At 37.0% G+C, this 14,961-nt stretch overlaps 3 protein-coding genes across 4 annotated transcripts in view; 1 reads left to right on the plus strand and 2 right to left on the minus strand.

Moving 5' to 3' along the window:
- Positions 1-5,102, minus strand: part of LOC107680857 (TBC1 domain family member 17-like) — a 9,943-nt gene extending 4,841 nt beyond the window's left edge. Inside the window, exons 1-9 of the mRNA XM_016476915.1 lie at positions 4,998-5,102; positions 4,215-4,310; positions 3,967-4,044; positions 1,962-2,079; positions 1,688-1,874; positions 1,484-1,595; positions 1,205-1,381; positions 998-1,123; positions 799-902 (exon numbers count right to left, since the gene is read on the minus strand). Coding sequence (XP_016332401.1) covers positions 799-902; positions 998-1,123; positions 1,205-1,381; positions 1,484-1,595; positions 1,688-1,874; positions 1,962-2,079; positions 3,967-4,044; positions 4,215-4,310; positions 4,998-5,024 — 1,025 coding nt within the window. The 5' untranslated portion in view covers positions 5,025-5,102. The remainder of the gene's footprint in view (positions 1-798; positions 903-997; positions 1,124-1,204; positions 1,382-1,483; positions 1,596-1,687; positions 1,875-1,961; positions 2,080-3,966; positions 4,045-4,214; positions 4,311-4,997) is intronic.
- A 302-nt stretch (positions 5,103-5,404) lies between these two features.
- On the plus strand, positions 5,405-11,120 carry LOC107680841 (proline-rich AKT1 substrate 1-like). The gene is made up of 4 exons (XM_016476892.1): positions 5,405-5,435; positions 6,635-6,718; positions 7,667-7,836; positions 10,014-11,120. Exons 1-4 carry the CDS (start codon positions 5,405-5,407, stop codon positions 10,149-10,151), a joined length of 423 nt encoding a protein of 140 aa, XP_016332378.1. The 3' UTR covers positions 10,152-11,120.
- A 2,314-nt stretch (positions 11,121-13,434) lies between these two features.
- LOC107680858 (tripartite motif-containing protein 16-like protein) overlaps positions 13,435-14,961 on the minus strand; it is an 11,805-nt gene continuing 10,278 nt past the window's right edge. The window contains exons 5-6 of one of the 2 annotated variants that reach the window (XR_001633196.1): positions 13,745-14,205; positions 13,435-13,627 (exon numbers count right to left, since the gene is read on the minus strand). Coding sequence is in view for 1 of the 2 variants with exons in the window: in XM_016476916.1 (XP_016332402.1) it covers positions 13,795-14,205 (411 nt within the window). In the remaining variant the exon portion in view is untranslated. Of the gene's footprint in view, positions 14,206-14,961 lie in introns of both variants that reach the window. The other variant, XM_016476916.1, reaches the window with a different exon arrangement.

The raw sequence follows: 14,961 nt of genomic DNA on the forward strand, positions 1-14,961 counted from the left end.
CTGGTAGCCCTTCGGGCAGACATTCTTCAGATTTTGGTAGCCCAAAATGAATTTAAGTAGCCTGAATAAAAAAGACACTGGCTGAACTTCACTGCGGACAAATCAGCATCAAATCAAATCAGCAAAACTTCAGTGATTGCTTTTTTTCTTCAAATAACAAGTCAAGAGAGTAGGGGTGCAACGTATCACAAAACCCACGTCTCGGATCATATTGCATTAACATATCAGATTTTGAGGAACAGATCGGATCATTTTGCAGATGAACAAAAAAAATATGGTTCTTTATTATTTAAATAACAGAATACTTCTTTGATACCACAGCAAAAACTAGTAGCATATAGGGATGTAACGATTCACTCAACGCATGATGCGATGCGATTCACGATACTGATTTCACAATACAATTTTCTCACAATTTTTCTTTTTAACAAAATGAGATTTAAGACAAATTATAAATGAAAAGGTGTCCTTTTATTATTTCTCCAACAAAATGCTGCACATTTCTTTGTGAAATTGAAATATGTCAAAAACTAACTTGAAATTTTAAAACAAATCCCAAATCAAATAATTAAATAATAGCCTACAAATAAAATAAATCTCTTCATATAAACAAACTAATGCTTTGGCTGTGCTTTTTCCATTTAAAATCAGAGGCAACCACTGCATTTTAATCATGATCCAAACAAAGATGCTAAATACATGTTATTTAGATTGCTAACTGTGTTGAGAGAACAAGTACACTGTATAATGTTTGACACCTTAATGGCGTGTGATAAAAAAAAAATGTGTTCAGCTTACGTTTTCACCCGAAGGATGTCCTCTCTCTCTTTGGTTGTGCTGTTCCACGGGTAGAACCCCAGTAAGAACTTCCACACCTCCCTCCGCAGAGATGGAACAATGCCCTAGAAAAAGCAGGAGAGATTTTATTCAATGGAAACTTCATTGGTTTGTGGCATGTAAGCAGGATTAGAAAAAGATCACTGAAACATAGACGCACCCCTCTAAACACCAGCTCCTTGACCTTCTGTGGATCAATGACACGGCCCTCTGGATCCAAAAACTGATCCCAGTTATCCAAAGGCTTTCCTCTTTTGACCTGCGGTCTGGGGCCGAGCTCTGCCCCCTGGTGGAATGTACAATCTCTTTTTATGTTTATGCACAACCAACATTTATACACAAACAGTCAGCACTCTATGCAACTTACACAGGTAATGAGCTCAAAGCCTGGCTCCTCATCAGCTGGGTGTGGGCAATGGGCATCCTGAGGGGAGCGGTTACTGAGGGGCGACTCTTGATGTGTATGTGGAAGTGCTCCTCGGAAGAAGTTCGTCACTTTGGAGAAGCCCCCGAACGTAGTCGCGTAAGGGTCTTGAATGAACCTCTGTAGAGATGACCAATCAGATGGCATGTTTACAGGCCCTTGTTTATGTTTATGTTATGTTTATGGCTTTAACCACACTAAAACATAACAAATATGACTTACAGACACAAGATCTGCACTGGTATCATCAAAGAGGTGCAGCTCATCAAACGACTGTGATAGGGCCCCAGAATCATGCGGGTATGCCAGGAAGAGCCTACCATCCATGGGAGACCTTACAGCAGAATGTCACATGAGTATGTAAATATATGGGTACTAAAATGCAAAAGGGTTGGTTGCAAAAGAATAAATTAGTATGCCACTCACGGGGCCAGCCTGATGTAACGCTGCATGGCTTTTAGCAGCTCTCTAGCACCCCCTCGTTGGAAGTGCAGGGGAGGGAGAGGATCGCCCCCTCTGGTGGTCAGCACCAAGAAGTTCCTGCCCAAAGAGAAGCGAGCCCTCCGAAGAGAGTACAGCTCTGAAAGGGGCAGGGAAAAGGAGCCCCACTGACCTGCCAAAAGACATAAATGTATGTGAGCATGTACGGTATCTAAATGCATGCGTACATCATCTGACAAGTAACAGTTTAGCACAGTACCTTTTTCTCTGACTGGTGGGTGCTCTTGCCGTCTTTCCTGCTTGACTGTACTAATGACGGCCCAGTCTGGCTCATAGCCTGGGTCAAACTTAGTTTCCTCTTCCCCTCCTTCCCCATCCTTTCAAGAAACAGAATTTAAGAGAGATTAAGAGAAGCAGAAGTTCAGGTGACAGGATACCATACAAAATAATTTTTTAAAGATGTTTTTAATGTTGTTGCGCTCAACAAGACTGCATTTATTTGCGCAAAAATACAGTAAACAGTAATATTGCAAAATATTATTACAACTGTTTTCTATTTTAATTCATTTTAAAATGCAAGTTATTCCTGTGATAGCAAAGCTGAATTTACAGCATCATTACTCCAGTCTTCAGTGTGACATGATCCTTCAGAAATCATTCTAATATGCTGATTTGGTGCTCAAGATACTTTTCTTGTTATCAATTATCTGTATTTTTGTGGACACTGTGATGCGTTTTTTTAGGATTGTTTGATGAAAAGAAAAAGAACATTTATTTGAAATAGAAAACTTTTTTTTATATTATATATATATATATATTCATTTTGAAATGTAATATGCAAAATGGCAATGTATTTCTGTATTTAAATGTACATTTTCCCATACATATGTGCAACGTTTAGTGCAAAATGAAAATTCCATTATATAATTTACATTTGCCATTTACTACACTAGAATGTAAATTAAATACATATTTTAACGCTAAGTTGCAAAATTAAAATAAAAAGTATTCCCCAAATTGATTAGACATGTTTAACATGTCCAAGCAAAGCAAAACTGTAGCAAAATTATCAGTTGAATGCTGTTTTTCCTAAATTAATTTAGACTTACGGATAGGACACTTGGGATTGCATTTTCATCAGAATACCACGTGATAATTGTAGCAAAATGCAACGTGAATTTCAAAATGCATTCTGAACCAAAGGTATAGCAACAGGGTAGCAAACGTGAAGAGCCTACGCGTTTCATAGCTGCTAGTTCAGTGTGCGTGAGAACAGTTTACTCCCACTGACAATCCCACATGCGCTACAGAGACCCACAGAGACGCGGTGGATATTTCACAGACAAACACCAGGTATGTGTGTGTGTGTGTGTGTGTGTCTGTGTGTGCAAGTGCGATAATGTTTGTTCCACATTGCATTTATAAGAGCAGTTAGCCACATTCAGAAAAATGAATGGATCGCTATGGACCTCTGCTGGATGTATATGGTAATTACACTTTTTTCCCTTCTAAAACTGTATTTCCTACAGATATTTTTTCTGTAACCAACCAAAGGCAGAATTCTGTCCCTAACACCTAGATCAATAGCCAGAAACAAATTAAATATTTAATTTTGATCATCGTTAAAGTGTCTTTTATTCATAAAAATGTAATATTTCAAATGCATGCTAATGGTGTAGTTGAATAATTTTTATATCCCCCTAAACACAGCATAATCTGCATCAAAAAATTAGTTTCAATAAATAAAAATATTGTTAAAAGTCACATTATTTGTTGTTTGTCACATGTAGTTGACCATTTTTGTGCTGTGGGTAATAGGAGGATTTTCCACCCGGCTACCACCGCAAATATATTTCAAACCTGTGGGAAGCACTGATATATTAAGCATTTCTCAGGGATTTCAGCACTTTCGTGGCTGAATATTCATGACTTTTACAATTACTCCTGATTGGTAATTTTTTTAAAGATCTTTTGTTTGTTTTAAAGATTTTTTTAATAGAGATTTAAATGGTTGTATTGTATGTGTGCCAATATCTTCAGTAGGACAAAAATGTTTTAATTCCCATTAATATTCAAAGACCTTTATTTCCATGACTTTCCCAGGCCTGCTAATCACAATTTACAAATTTCCCAAAATATGTTTTTTTCTTTGAACATGTTAAGTTCAATATTGATTTTAAATGAACATGTGACAAGTGACCTTTGAACTTTGAAGAGCAAACCGAGCGTTCCACCCTCTCTACTCAAGTCATTCTCTTACTAACCTTTTTGGTGTAGAAGACAGCAGGAGCATTTCTCACATCCTCCTCAACAGGGCTCCACTCCATTGCCGGCTCTCCATCCTGCAAGAGTTTAAATGTGATAACAGCCCTTAAATACTCTCAGGTTTTGTAAATGGTGTTAATAAATAGACGAAATTATTTACTAACATATAACATCATTAATAATACATAATAACATTAAATGTTTAATAATAAAATATGTTAATCCTGATACAGTCTGTTGATCATACCCGCTCAACTATCCGGATGAAGCCAGGGATGGTTGTGTCCTGATTGCTTCTTTTGGCATTGGTGTGGAGGTAAACACCCTCCTTCTCAAAGATCAGCTGATGAATGACATAAAACATCACACTTTTACAGCAGGACCAGATGTCAACAAAACTATAGATGAATAATTTGAAACAAGATGTCAATATATAATGATTATCATTCAGTTTTGATCATAGCAACAGCATTAAATAGATACAATGAATTTAAATGTTTGTTTTTTCTAATAACCCAACAATAAAATAATTGTAGCTTTAATACTATAGTGGACATTTCCTGATAGACTACAATAGATTAATAATTCAGCGGCTTACAAATAATATATTTCAGAAGTTAGATAAACAGCAGATCATCATATGGAATCTCATTCTAGCTGCTAGTTTTAAGCTATAATATTGCTTTATGTTATGACCAAAGCTCTCCAGTTAACCGGTCCGACCAGTGACGCCGTTCAATAAAATCTTCCTTGCTGAACGTGTTACCCAATGGGTGACAGTGGTATTTGAAAGATCAACCCATCATAAAGACATGCCAGTGACTAAACCATCAGGCTTGAACGGCATGTCAGTCATCAGCTTGGGCTAGCGCTAACTAGCTCCAGCTATAGAAAAACCGAGAGACAACCTCTTATCCTGAGACATTAAATACGTAAAAAGGTCAAAAATGTATATATAGTTTTGTGTGCTGTCATGTCAAATGTGACATCGTTGTAAGTAAGGTTACTGACAAACACTATCGCTACCCACCTTGTGACTTTCTGGCTTCGCCTCCATTCCTCCTGTGCTCACGTAGTTTGACCAAAACAATCACACTTCCGTTTTTTTCCCCTGGATGACACCGCCCACCTCCGCAGCAGCCAATCAGAAACTCACAAGACATGACGTCGTCTTTATTTTGTTGTTTTGAAGATGAGATCATGAGTATTATGTTCTTAGCATATATGTGTTGATATTTACAATAATTGAATGATCTGTAATACAAATCAGATGTCAGAATCGTGGAGGGGATCGTTGTTGAAAGTCGTCCCGCTGTCATCATAGATTCTGGCATAATTTGCTCATTTTCATGTCCTTTTTTCTCTTCAGTGAAAAAAAAGGGAAAAAAAGAATGACACTCACCATTCACTTTCACTGCATGGGGAAAATATGCATTGATGACTGAGGCTGTCATTCTGGAGGCTGCCAGTCTCCTTTTGTGATCCATTGAACAAAGACAGTCAAAGACAGTCAGTTTTGATTTCATTTTGCTCTTTAAATTCTCTTTATGATCAGCTTCCTTCAATGTCACACCTGCTCATGTTTGTTCTTTCTGAACGTTACCTTTGCAAATGTGTTGAGAAGGGTGTTCCTGACCGCGCGTGCGTCCGCTCTAATGTTGCCATGTCCGCTTATTTCGCGTTTGATGGGACCCTTATATGGACCCTTTTCACAAGACTGTGACGACGCGTTTAAAGGGGTCATATGATGCTGCTAAAAATAACATTATTTTGTGTATTTGGTGTAATCATCTGCATCCTAAATCCTCGAAAGTTTTTCATATTAGTATTTTTTTTTTTTTTATGTATCTACATTTATAACACTATTCTTTGTATTATATCACCTTTGCATCAAATTAAGCTTCTAAATTGGCCACATTCACTTCATTTGTAACTTTGATTTTTGTTTCTTTCTTTTAAAGAAAACAAGTAGAAGTTATTATTTTTGTAGCATGACAATGCACTTCAACAACAGCGGTGCCTGTGTTGTCCCAAATTCTACATAGCGTTTTTAGGGGCTGTAATGACTTTGGCTGTTGATACTTCAAGGTGCAATAGGTGATTGTCTTCAGAATTTTTTTTTGTTATGTTGGTTGAAAGTCTCTTCACATCCCAATAACAATAATTAAGTTAAGTGGTCTAAATGTATTTCTTTGTATTTATATATTCTGTGGAAGGTGTAGGACCAAGAAATGCTTGTCCAATCAAAACGTCTGTATTTATATATTCTGTAGAAGGTGTAGGACCAAGAAATGCTCGTCCAATCAATTTTGATTGACTTTCCTTCCTGCCTGTCAGCATATGTATTTGCATACCTCTGCGCACCCGGTTCGGGCAGACAGCATACGTCATCAGCGCAGTCACATACGCTATTGCAGACAGAGTGAGAATGGCAGGCAAACATCAACAACCTGATCTTCCTTCCTGGTATTGTTGTACTTTTACTAACTGTGCTATAAAGTTTTCTCACTGGTGAATGACACATGATGTACTGTAGTAATGTTGTCTCTGATTGTCTGATCTGCATGTGTTTATGCGTTCAGAGGGCGTGGCTTTGTTTCATATAAGGAGGTGTTTGTCATTTCTAAACTCAAATTCGAATTGAATGGATCTCTCTTTCTTTCTCAGGAGTCTTTTCAATGGATGAGGATTCTCTGTCCCGGGACTGTGAGCCCTTCTTTGAGTCTGATGGGGAGGAGGAGAGCACTGATGGTGAAGAATTATAATAATAATAATAATAATTATTATTATTATATTATTTTAAATAAGAATGTACCAATATTACAATTCTGGTAAATGCCAAAAAATAGATAACAAATATATAAAATAGATAAGTGTTATTTAATTATTAGTATTTTAAATTATTAATTTTAAGTGGCTGTTAGGTGATGTTGAAAAATAGGGGAAATCAGCATATATAAAAATATCCCATTTCAGCTGGTACAGGTTCACCACTGTTCAAAAGTTTTAGGGTCAGTAAGGTTTTTTATTTTTTATTAATGGTTTCATTCAGCAAGGACACATTATATAGAATTAAAAGTAACAGTAAAGACATTTAAAATGTTACAAAAGATTTTGGCTTCAAATAAATTATCAAAAAAATTGTACAAAAAAAAAAAGGCATCACGGTTTTCATAAAAATATTAGGCAGCAGCACAGCTGTTTTCAACATTGGTAATAATGATAAATGCTTTTTTTAGCAGGAAATCAGCATATTACAATTATTTCTGAAGGATCATGTGACACTGAAGACTGCAGTAATGATGCTGTCTTCACAGAAATAAATTACAGAAATAAATGAGTTAAAATGAATATTCCCCCCAAAAAAGTTATTTTGAATTGTAATAACATGCAACTATTACTGTTTTACTGTATTTTTGATTAAATAAACGCAGTCTTGGTGAGTATAAGATACTTCTTTCAAAAACATTTTAAAAATCTTACCGACCCCAAAAATAATGTAAAATAATGTGCATTCTTATTTTAAAATCTTTATTCAGTAATCACAAGCGAATATGAAAAGTCATAGAAACTGTTTCAAGCACAGTGACCGTTCATGTAAGTGTTGTTCAAAGAGATCATTATCTGAGTTATGACACTAACATCAATGTGTTTTTATTGCAGTCATTCGTGTATTTACATCTGTTTTATTGCTGTCAGGCTCTCTGAGTGAGGAAGCTCCTCCACCTCCACGTGGCCTGGCAGTAGGTCACCTTTCGTCTCGCTCTTCTAAGCCCATGGCAATGGCTCGTTCACTGCCTGTCTCTGTACCAGTGTGGGGCTACAGGAACAACCATGCCCCTCAGGGCGACTCTCATAGTGGAGAACGGGTCGGTTGTACATCCGCTTCATACATGTCCTCATCCACATACCCTCCTACTACAGCTTCATAGAGATTGACAATTCAAATGACCTTTTTTTGCAGATTATGTTTGCACTTTCAATACAAAGGATGTGTAAGATTGTAGGAAGCAAAATTACGCCACCTACTAGATTACTCATTTGACCAAATTTGAGGCTAAATTGTTCGTATCATTCATTGATAAGACAATTTCATAATTAATGTGTTAAATAGGTGCAATATTATTGTACTGCATTATTGACCCAGTTATCGATACAATATTTTGTTGCCAAGTCCTTTTTTGATTAACACCTTTACTGCTGTTGTGACAAAATGCACTTATACTGTGCTGCTTGAAAATTTGTTAACCCTTTAGAATTTTCTATATTTCTGCGTAAATATGACCCAAAACCTCATCAGATTTTCACACAAGTCCTAAAAGTAGACAAAGAGAATACAATCAAACAAATGAGACAAAAATATATACTTTGTCATTTATTTATGGAGTAAAATTATTCAGTGTTAAATATTTGTGAGTGGCAAGTGTTTGTGAATCTTTGCTTTCAGTATCTGGTGTGACCCCCTTTTGCAGCAATAACTGCAGCTAAACGTTTCTTGTAACTGCTGATCAGTCCTGCACAATGGATTGTAGGAGTTTTAGCCCATTCCTCAGTACAGAAGCGCTCCTACTTGCTTCAGGTCCTTTCACAATTTCAATTGGATTAAGGTCCGGACTTTGACTTGGCCGTTTCAAAACATTAACTTGGTTCTTCTTTAACCATTCTTTGGTAGGACGACTTGTGTGCTTGGGGTTGTTGTCTTGCTGCATGACCCACTTTCGCTTGAGATTCAGTTCATGGACAGATGTCCTGACATTTTCCTTCAGAATTTGCTGGTATAATTCAGAATTCATTGTTCCATACATGATGGCAAGCCGTCCTGGACCAGATGCAGCAAAACAGGCCCAAACCACGATACTACCACCAACATGTTTCACAGATGGGATAAGGTTCTTATGCTGGAATGCAGTGAGGGTTTTTTTTTTCTCCAAACATAACGCTGCTCATTTAAACCAAAGTGTTCTATGTTGGTCTCATCCATCCACAAAACATTTCTCCAATAGTTCTCTGGCTTGTCCACATGATCTTTAGCAAACTGCAGACAGGCAGCAGTGTTGTTTTAGGAGAGCAGTAGCTTTCTCTTCGCAACTCTGCCGTGGACACCATGGTTGCTCAGTGTTCTCCTGATGATGGACTCATAAACATTAACATTAGCCAATGTGAGAAAGGCCTTTAGTTGCTTAGAAGTTAGCCTGCAGCCCTTTGAAACCTAGCTGAATTTTACACGTCATGCTTTTAGAGTGTTCTTTGTTGATGGACCACTCCTGGTGAAGGTAACAGTGGTCTTGAATTTCCTCCATTTGTACACAATCTGTCTGACTGTGGATTGGTGGAGTCCAAACTTTTTAGAGATGGCTTTGAAACCTTTTCTAGCCTGATGAGCAACAGCAACTCCTTTTCTGAGGTCCTCAGAGATCTCATTTGTTTGTGCCATGATACCCTTCCACAAACATGACCAAACTTTGATAGATCCCTGTTCTTTAAATAAAACAGGGCACACACAGACACCTGCTAATCATCTCACTGATTAAAAGCGGTTTAACAGGACAGGTTCCACTCAGAACAGGCCTCACCATGGTCGACCAAAGAAGTTGAGTGCACGTGCTCAGCGTCATATCCAGAGGTTGTGTTTGGGAAATAGACGTATGAGTGCTGCCAGCATTGCTGCAGAGGTTGAAGGGGTGGGGGGTCAGCCTGTCAGTGCTCAGACCATACGCCGCACACTGCATCAAATTGGTCTGCATGGCTGTCGTCCCAGAAGGAAGCCTCTTCTAAAGATGATGCACAAGAAAGCCAATTTATTTGATTGGATTCTCTTTGTCAGGACTTGTGTGAAAATCTGATGGTCTTTTGGGTCATATTTATTTAGAAATATAGTAAATTCTGAAGTGTCCACAAACTTTCAAGCAGCACTGTATAATTTTTTTTATAAAATGTATAATTTATTTTTAGAAGAAAAATGGAATAATGGCCACTGTTTTAGTATTATGTCACGTTTATTCACTTTTACTTGTTTTTTGCTTGATTTAAATGTCTTTTATTTTAGGTGGGCTGTACGGACCTGGACCACATAGCTGCCAGTATGAAAGCCCTGCTGGTCCCCGGAGCCACAGATGGAACGGAGATGTTTGGAGCACTGCCACGACCTCGCCTTAACACGGGTGACTTCTCTCTCAAGCACTGAGAGAAGACGAATGTGTGCGTATGTACTGTATGTTTGAGCGTGAATGAGAAGGGGTGGGGGACCGCGAGCATGTTTGTGTGCGAAAGTGATTTGAACAGAACTGGAGAGTTTGATGGATGTTTTTAACAAAGATGTTGCCAAATCGTAAACTTCTTCCACATATCATTAATACTTCTATGGCACTGAAAGTGGTGAAACCTTTACCAACCCTTCACATCTGCGGCAGAAGGAGGAGAGGTTTGATTAGCATGTCTTAATTGGAGAATTTCTTTTGGCGGATGGTTGTGGCAGACTTTAGTTACATAGTGCATTTCATTGAGAAACACTAACAGAGCAAAAGTACATAATTACATTACTAATCATACCCAGCAACTGTCCTCTGCAGTGTGGCATTTACTGATAGTATATGAGCCTATTTACACGCTGAGATACTCGCACATCCATCACCAGGGGAGCATTGTACATTAGCAAACACTATATGTACTTGGATATATAGACTGCTGCATTCAGATGTGAATCCAGTAGTGTATATTCCATGGCAAGATTGCCAAAGCTGACTAGATGTTAATCTGAATGCTTGCAAATTATGTCACTTTCTGCCGGTGTGCACTCATTTTTATTTCAGATACTGTCCTGAAGACTTTCTAAATCAATGCTTTGTAAAGCAAAAGACAATGAGCGGACAAAAAAATTCGGTAACGAATGTTTGGGATTTTTCACCCATAAATTACATGTTTCTGCATTATAACTGATTAATGTGCTGATAACTGATACGAATGCAGAAATGCAAATTGTATAATTGTTGATTAGTATGATAACTTCTCAAATCTTGATAGACTGAATGATATTTCAAATATGAGGGTTTACAACACTACAGATGTCAACCAGCTATGCGTTCATCTTAAACATTTCACAACTGTTCAATGTTTAAGTAAATACGTTTGAATAAACAAATTGTTTGTTGTTGAATTCTGTTGCCCTGGGCATCTACTTCCATTGAAAAGTTCAAAGATTTTGTCTAGGTGTGGTTGGGCAGGCTGAAGAATATATGTGTAACTCTCTGAGCAAAGTCGATGCTTCCTGTGCTCAGCAGAGGGCAGTGTTGTTCTTTTGTAGTTTTTATGTACAAACTCTCCCTTAGCATTCATTTACACATTTAGCAGACACTTCTATCTAACGAACAGAGGCGGACTTACCCATTAGGCAAAGGTAGGCAACCGCCTTGGGCCCCAAAAGCCAAGGGCCCCCTAAAATGCTTTTCATCTACAAGATACGCATTAAGCGCGGACATGCGAACAGTTGCTTTTTACGGTGTTTATCACCACGACAACCGTCTGCTTGTCCGAGTTGAACACATTTCTCGTGTATCCTGCTTGTAGCAATTGAAAATATGCATCTGAAGCTGTAATTAAATATTGAGCAACAGTGCGTGTTATATGTTTATTGTTTTAAATGCTGCTTACTTATGCATAAGAACCCAAGTAGAGGATGCATACGCAGTTTGTTTGGTTGATATAATCCTTAGGTGTGTAAATATATAATTTCCTTTTCCTTATTTTTTTTTTTCATTTAAATTTGTAGTTAAAATAACTAAAATAAGCATATTTTAAAGTTTAGAATTAGAGGTTTAGATTAGGCTGGTCATCAGTGGACTTTCCTGCTATATATAGGCTATATTTTTTCACACTTTTCTCATTCTCACTAATTCAAGGGAACCCACTGTCTTCAGAAAAGTTTCAATGGCATTTTCATTCTATCTGACAAAGTAGCGTTTATGAGCAGCGCTGCTTTGTTTACAGCCATTACCGGGGAAACCGCTATATTTCTGACGTCCCAAAAGTGCCTCCTACTGGCAGATAATGAATGTTCATTTTCAATAATCCAGTCTGTAGTTTTTGTTCAGACCAATGCGAAAATCCACCCACATAACCCCGTTTTAAATTAATATCATTATTTATACTTAAGACACATCTCTTTTCTTAAAAAAAATGTTTAAAGGCTCAATTGTGAGGTTTATCATTTTATAATTTATTTTGTTTTTGTGAAAACTAAATCAATTGCTATTTTGTGGTCTACAACATGAAAGAAAGCCATTATAACATGTACATGAAAAATGTATAAACATTGGACACAACTGTGGGGCACCATTATGCAGCAGCAAGCATCACAACAAAAAAGGAACCTCAAGGCTAAATTTGTAAATGTGTGCAAATACATAGGGCCCCATTCATCTATTTTGCCTGGGGCCCCCAAATCACTAAATCTGCCCCTGTAACGAAACTTATAAATGAATACTAAAATAAAACGATTCATCTTAAATTCATTCCCGTTCCATTAGCAGAGTTATGACAAAAAGTCAAAATTGTGAGATTGTTGAGATGAGTTGAAATTATGACAAATAATTTTGACATAAAAACTATTACAAAAAGTAAAAAAAAAAACATCATGACAAAAAGTTGAAATAATGAGTTTATAATTTTGAGATCAATGTTGACATTACATTTTTTGTCGTAATTATGACTTTTAATCTCTTCATTCTATAACTTCAAAATTCCAACTTGTTGTCTCATAATCATGACCTGCATAATTATGACTAAGTCATTTTTTAAAATCTGTACTTATGTGTGAATAAAAACCTACAGTAAATTAGAAGACTTTGATTCAACTACTTGTATAGGTTCGTATAGATTACTTTTATGATGTCTTTATGTAGTTTGTAAAGCTTGAAAATGTTGAATCTTTCAATTGATGAACAAAAAATATAAGAGAATACAACAAAGTGATTCACCTTCACTTCATTCCCATTCCCACTTTTGATTTAATTCCCATTTATCTCATTCAGGTCAGGTTTGCATTAGCCAATCAACTAATCCGTGAATACCTTAAATTACTCTGACTGGCTGATGGCACCACAAGAACACCCACAGTCTCAAACCTTTCACTAGTAACAGAAAAGAAGCCGTAATTTAAAATGTGTAAATTAGTATCTTTTGTATACTTTTACACAGACGTTGTTGCTAATTAAAAATAATCTGTGACTATGCAGAGCTGAATTTTGAAGAGAGCTGAAAGGGTAAAAAATTATATACTAAAGATTTTGTTTTCTCCACAAAAAAGTACTTTTGATTGTCTTGGTCTAACCCTAACTGGGTCATGCTAACAAGCCAAACATTGGCCCGTTGATTAGCCCCCCGAAACCTGTACCTGGTTTTAATGACATGTCAAAAATAAAAAAACAACATACCACTCATATATAACACATCGCTACTATTTTGAGCTAGTTTATTAGACCACAGAGATAAATATTCACTACAGTATCTGCATTTGTCATCACATGGAATATAAAATTAATACAGTGACTTTTCAAAATCATTAGTATAAAGATTAATGCTACACCAATTAAATTGCTGGCTAAAATACTATATTTTGAACCAACCTAGTGGTTAGTAACAGGCTGATTCAGGTTTAGAATGCAAGTCTCCATTATGGTTTCAGTAGTATTATTCATTTTGTTGTAGTTAGATAACTTTTGTATCTTACTCCCTACCAATGACTCTTTCTCAAAGTTTCCTGTCCTCTTTCTTATATCACCCTTACCCTGTTTCCTTCCAACCCCTCCCTCTCTTCTTCTGTATTCACGCCCCTACTGATCGTTCTTTCGGATCCAGCAGTAGGAGTTCCTGCCCACCCAGAAACCAGGGAAGAGCTTCTCCTTGAAACTGGTTGCAAACCGATGAATCAGTCTGGTCTCCTTGGAGCCGTTCTCTCCATCTTCAACAAGGATAAATTTGATGATGCCAGCTGGCTGGTCAGCGTAGATGCCAATGGTGGGACAGAGGGGAGCCTGGAATTCGATGTTCTCTCCGTTGTGCCAGATGTGGTAGCAGGATCCGGCCCAGCCCACACCCCATGACAGGTCATTCTCTCCCAGACCACATGGGCCATCCTTAGCTTTCCGCCCTGCGCTTTCACACGCTGCCCCAATTACCACCCAGCCCTCGCAGTCCACCTCCCAGTACCCACGACTGCCCAGAAGACCCTCCTTACACAGCACCTTCAGGAGGATATTGTGAAAGTTATCCAACAGCAGTTGCCTGGTTTCTACATGTTGACCATCTTATGCATTACTTTCTGTCATCATTTACTCAGCCTCATGTCATTTCAAACTTGCGTAGCTGTCCTTTTGAGTTAAACTTGTGAGTGAGTGAGTGAATCATTCAGGCTGGTTTTGTGAACCATATCAACAGATTCATTGAAATATTAGACTAATGATTTGATCATGAAGCAATACAATCACATACATAGATTTATGGAAGCCCATTTCATAAAAAAGATATCATGCCAAAAAATGTGAGATAAGCATAATTATGACAAAAATGTGAGACTGTTATAAGATAAAAAGTCGAAATTATGATATAGAAAGTAATAATTATTAGATTAAAAACTATGACAAAGTTAAAAAAGACATCATTACGACAAAAAGTTGAAATTGTGCGATGCTAAGTTATAATTATGAGATAGCAAAACTTATTAGATAAAATGTCATAATTGAGAAAAAGTCAAAATGATGAGATAAGTTATAACCTATGACATTTAATCTCATCATTCTAACTTGGAATGTCATAATTCTGACGTTTTGTCTCACAATCATGACCTAGCATCCCATAATTTCGATTAATTTCAAGTCATGTTTTTTAATCAGTGCTTATGTGTGAATAAAAGCCTAAATCAAATCCTTTCATCAGATTAAAAATTGTGAATTCATTTGTGCATATATATATATATATATATATATATATATATATATATA

This window comes from Sinocyclocheilus anshuiensis, unplaced genomic scaffold (genome assembly GCF_001515605.1).
Source record: "Sinocyclocheilus anshuiensis isolate Anshui unplaced genomic scaffold, SAMN03320099.WGS_v1.1 scaffold1230, whole genome shotgun sequence".
NCBI lineage: Eukaryota > Metazoa > Chordata > Actinopteri > Cypriniformes > Cyprinidae > Sinocyclocheilus > Sinocyclocheilus anshuiensis.

Coding starts and splice junctions, on each gene's coding strand:
- LOC107680841 (XM_016476892.1), top strand. CDS start 5,405: ATGACTGAGGCTGTCATTCTGGAGGCTGCCA. Junction 6,719..7,666: donor GGAGGAGGAGAGCACTGATG/GTGAAGAATTAT, acceptor TATTGCTGTCAG/GCTCTCTGAGTGAGGAAGCT. Junction 7,837..10,013: donor ACTCTCATAGTGGAGAACGG/GTCGGTTGTACA, acceptor CTTTTATTTTAG/GTGGGCTGTACGGACCTGGA.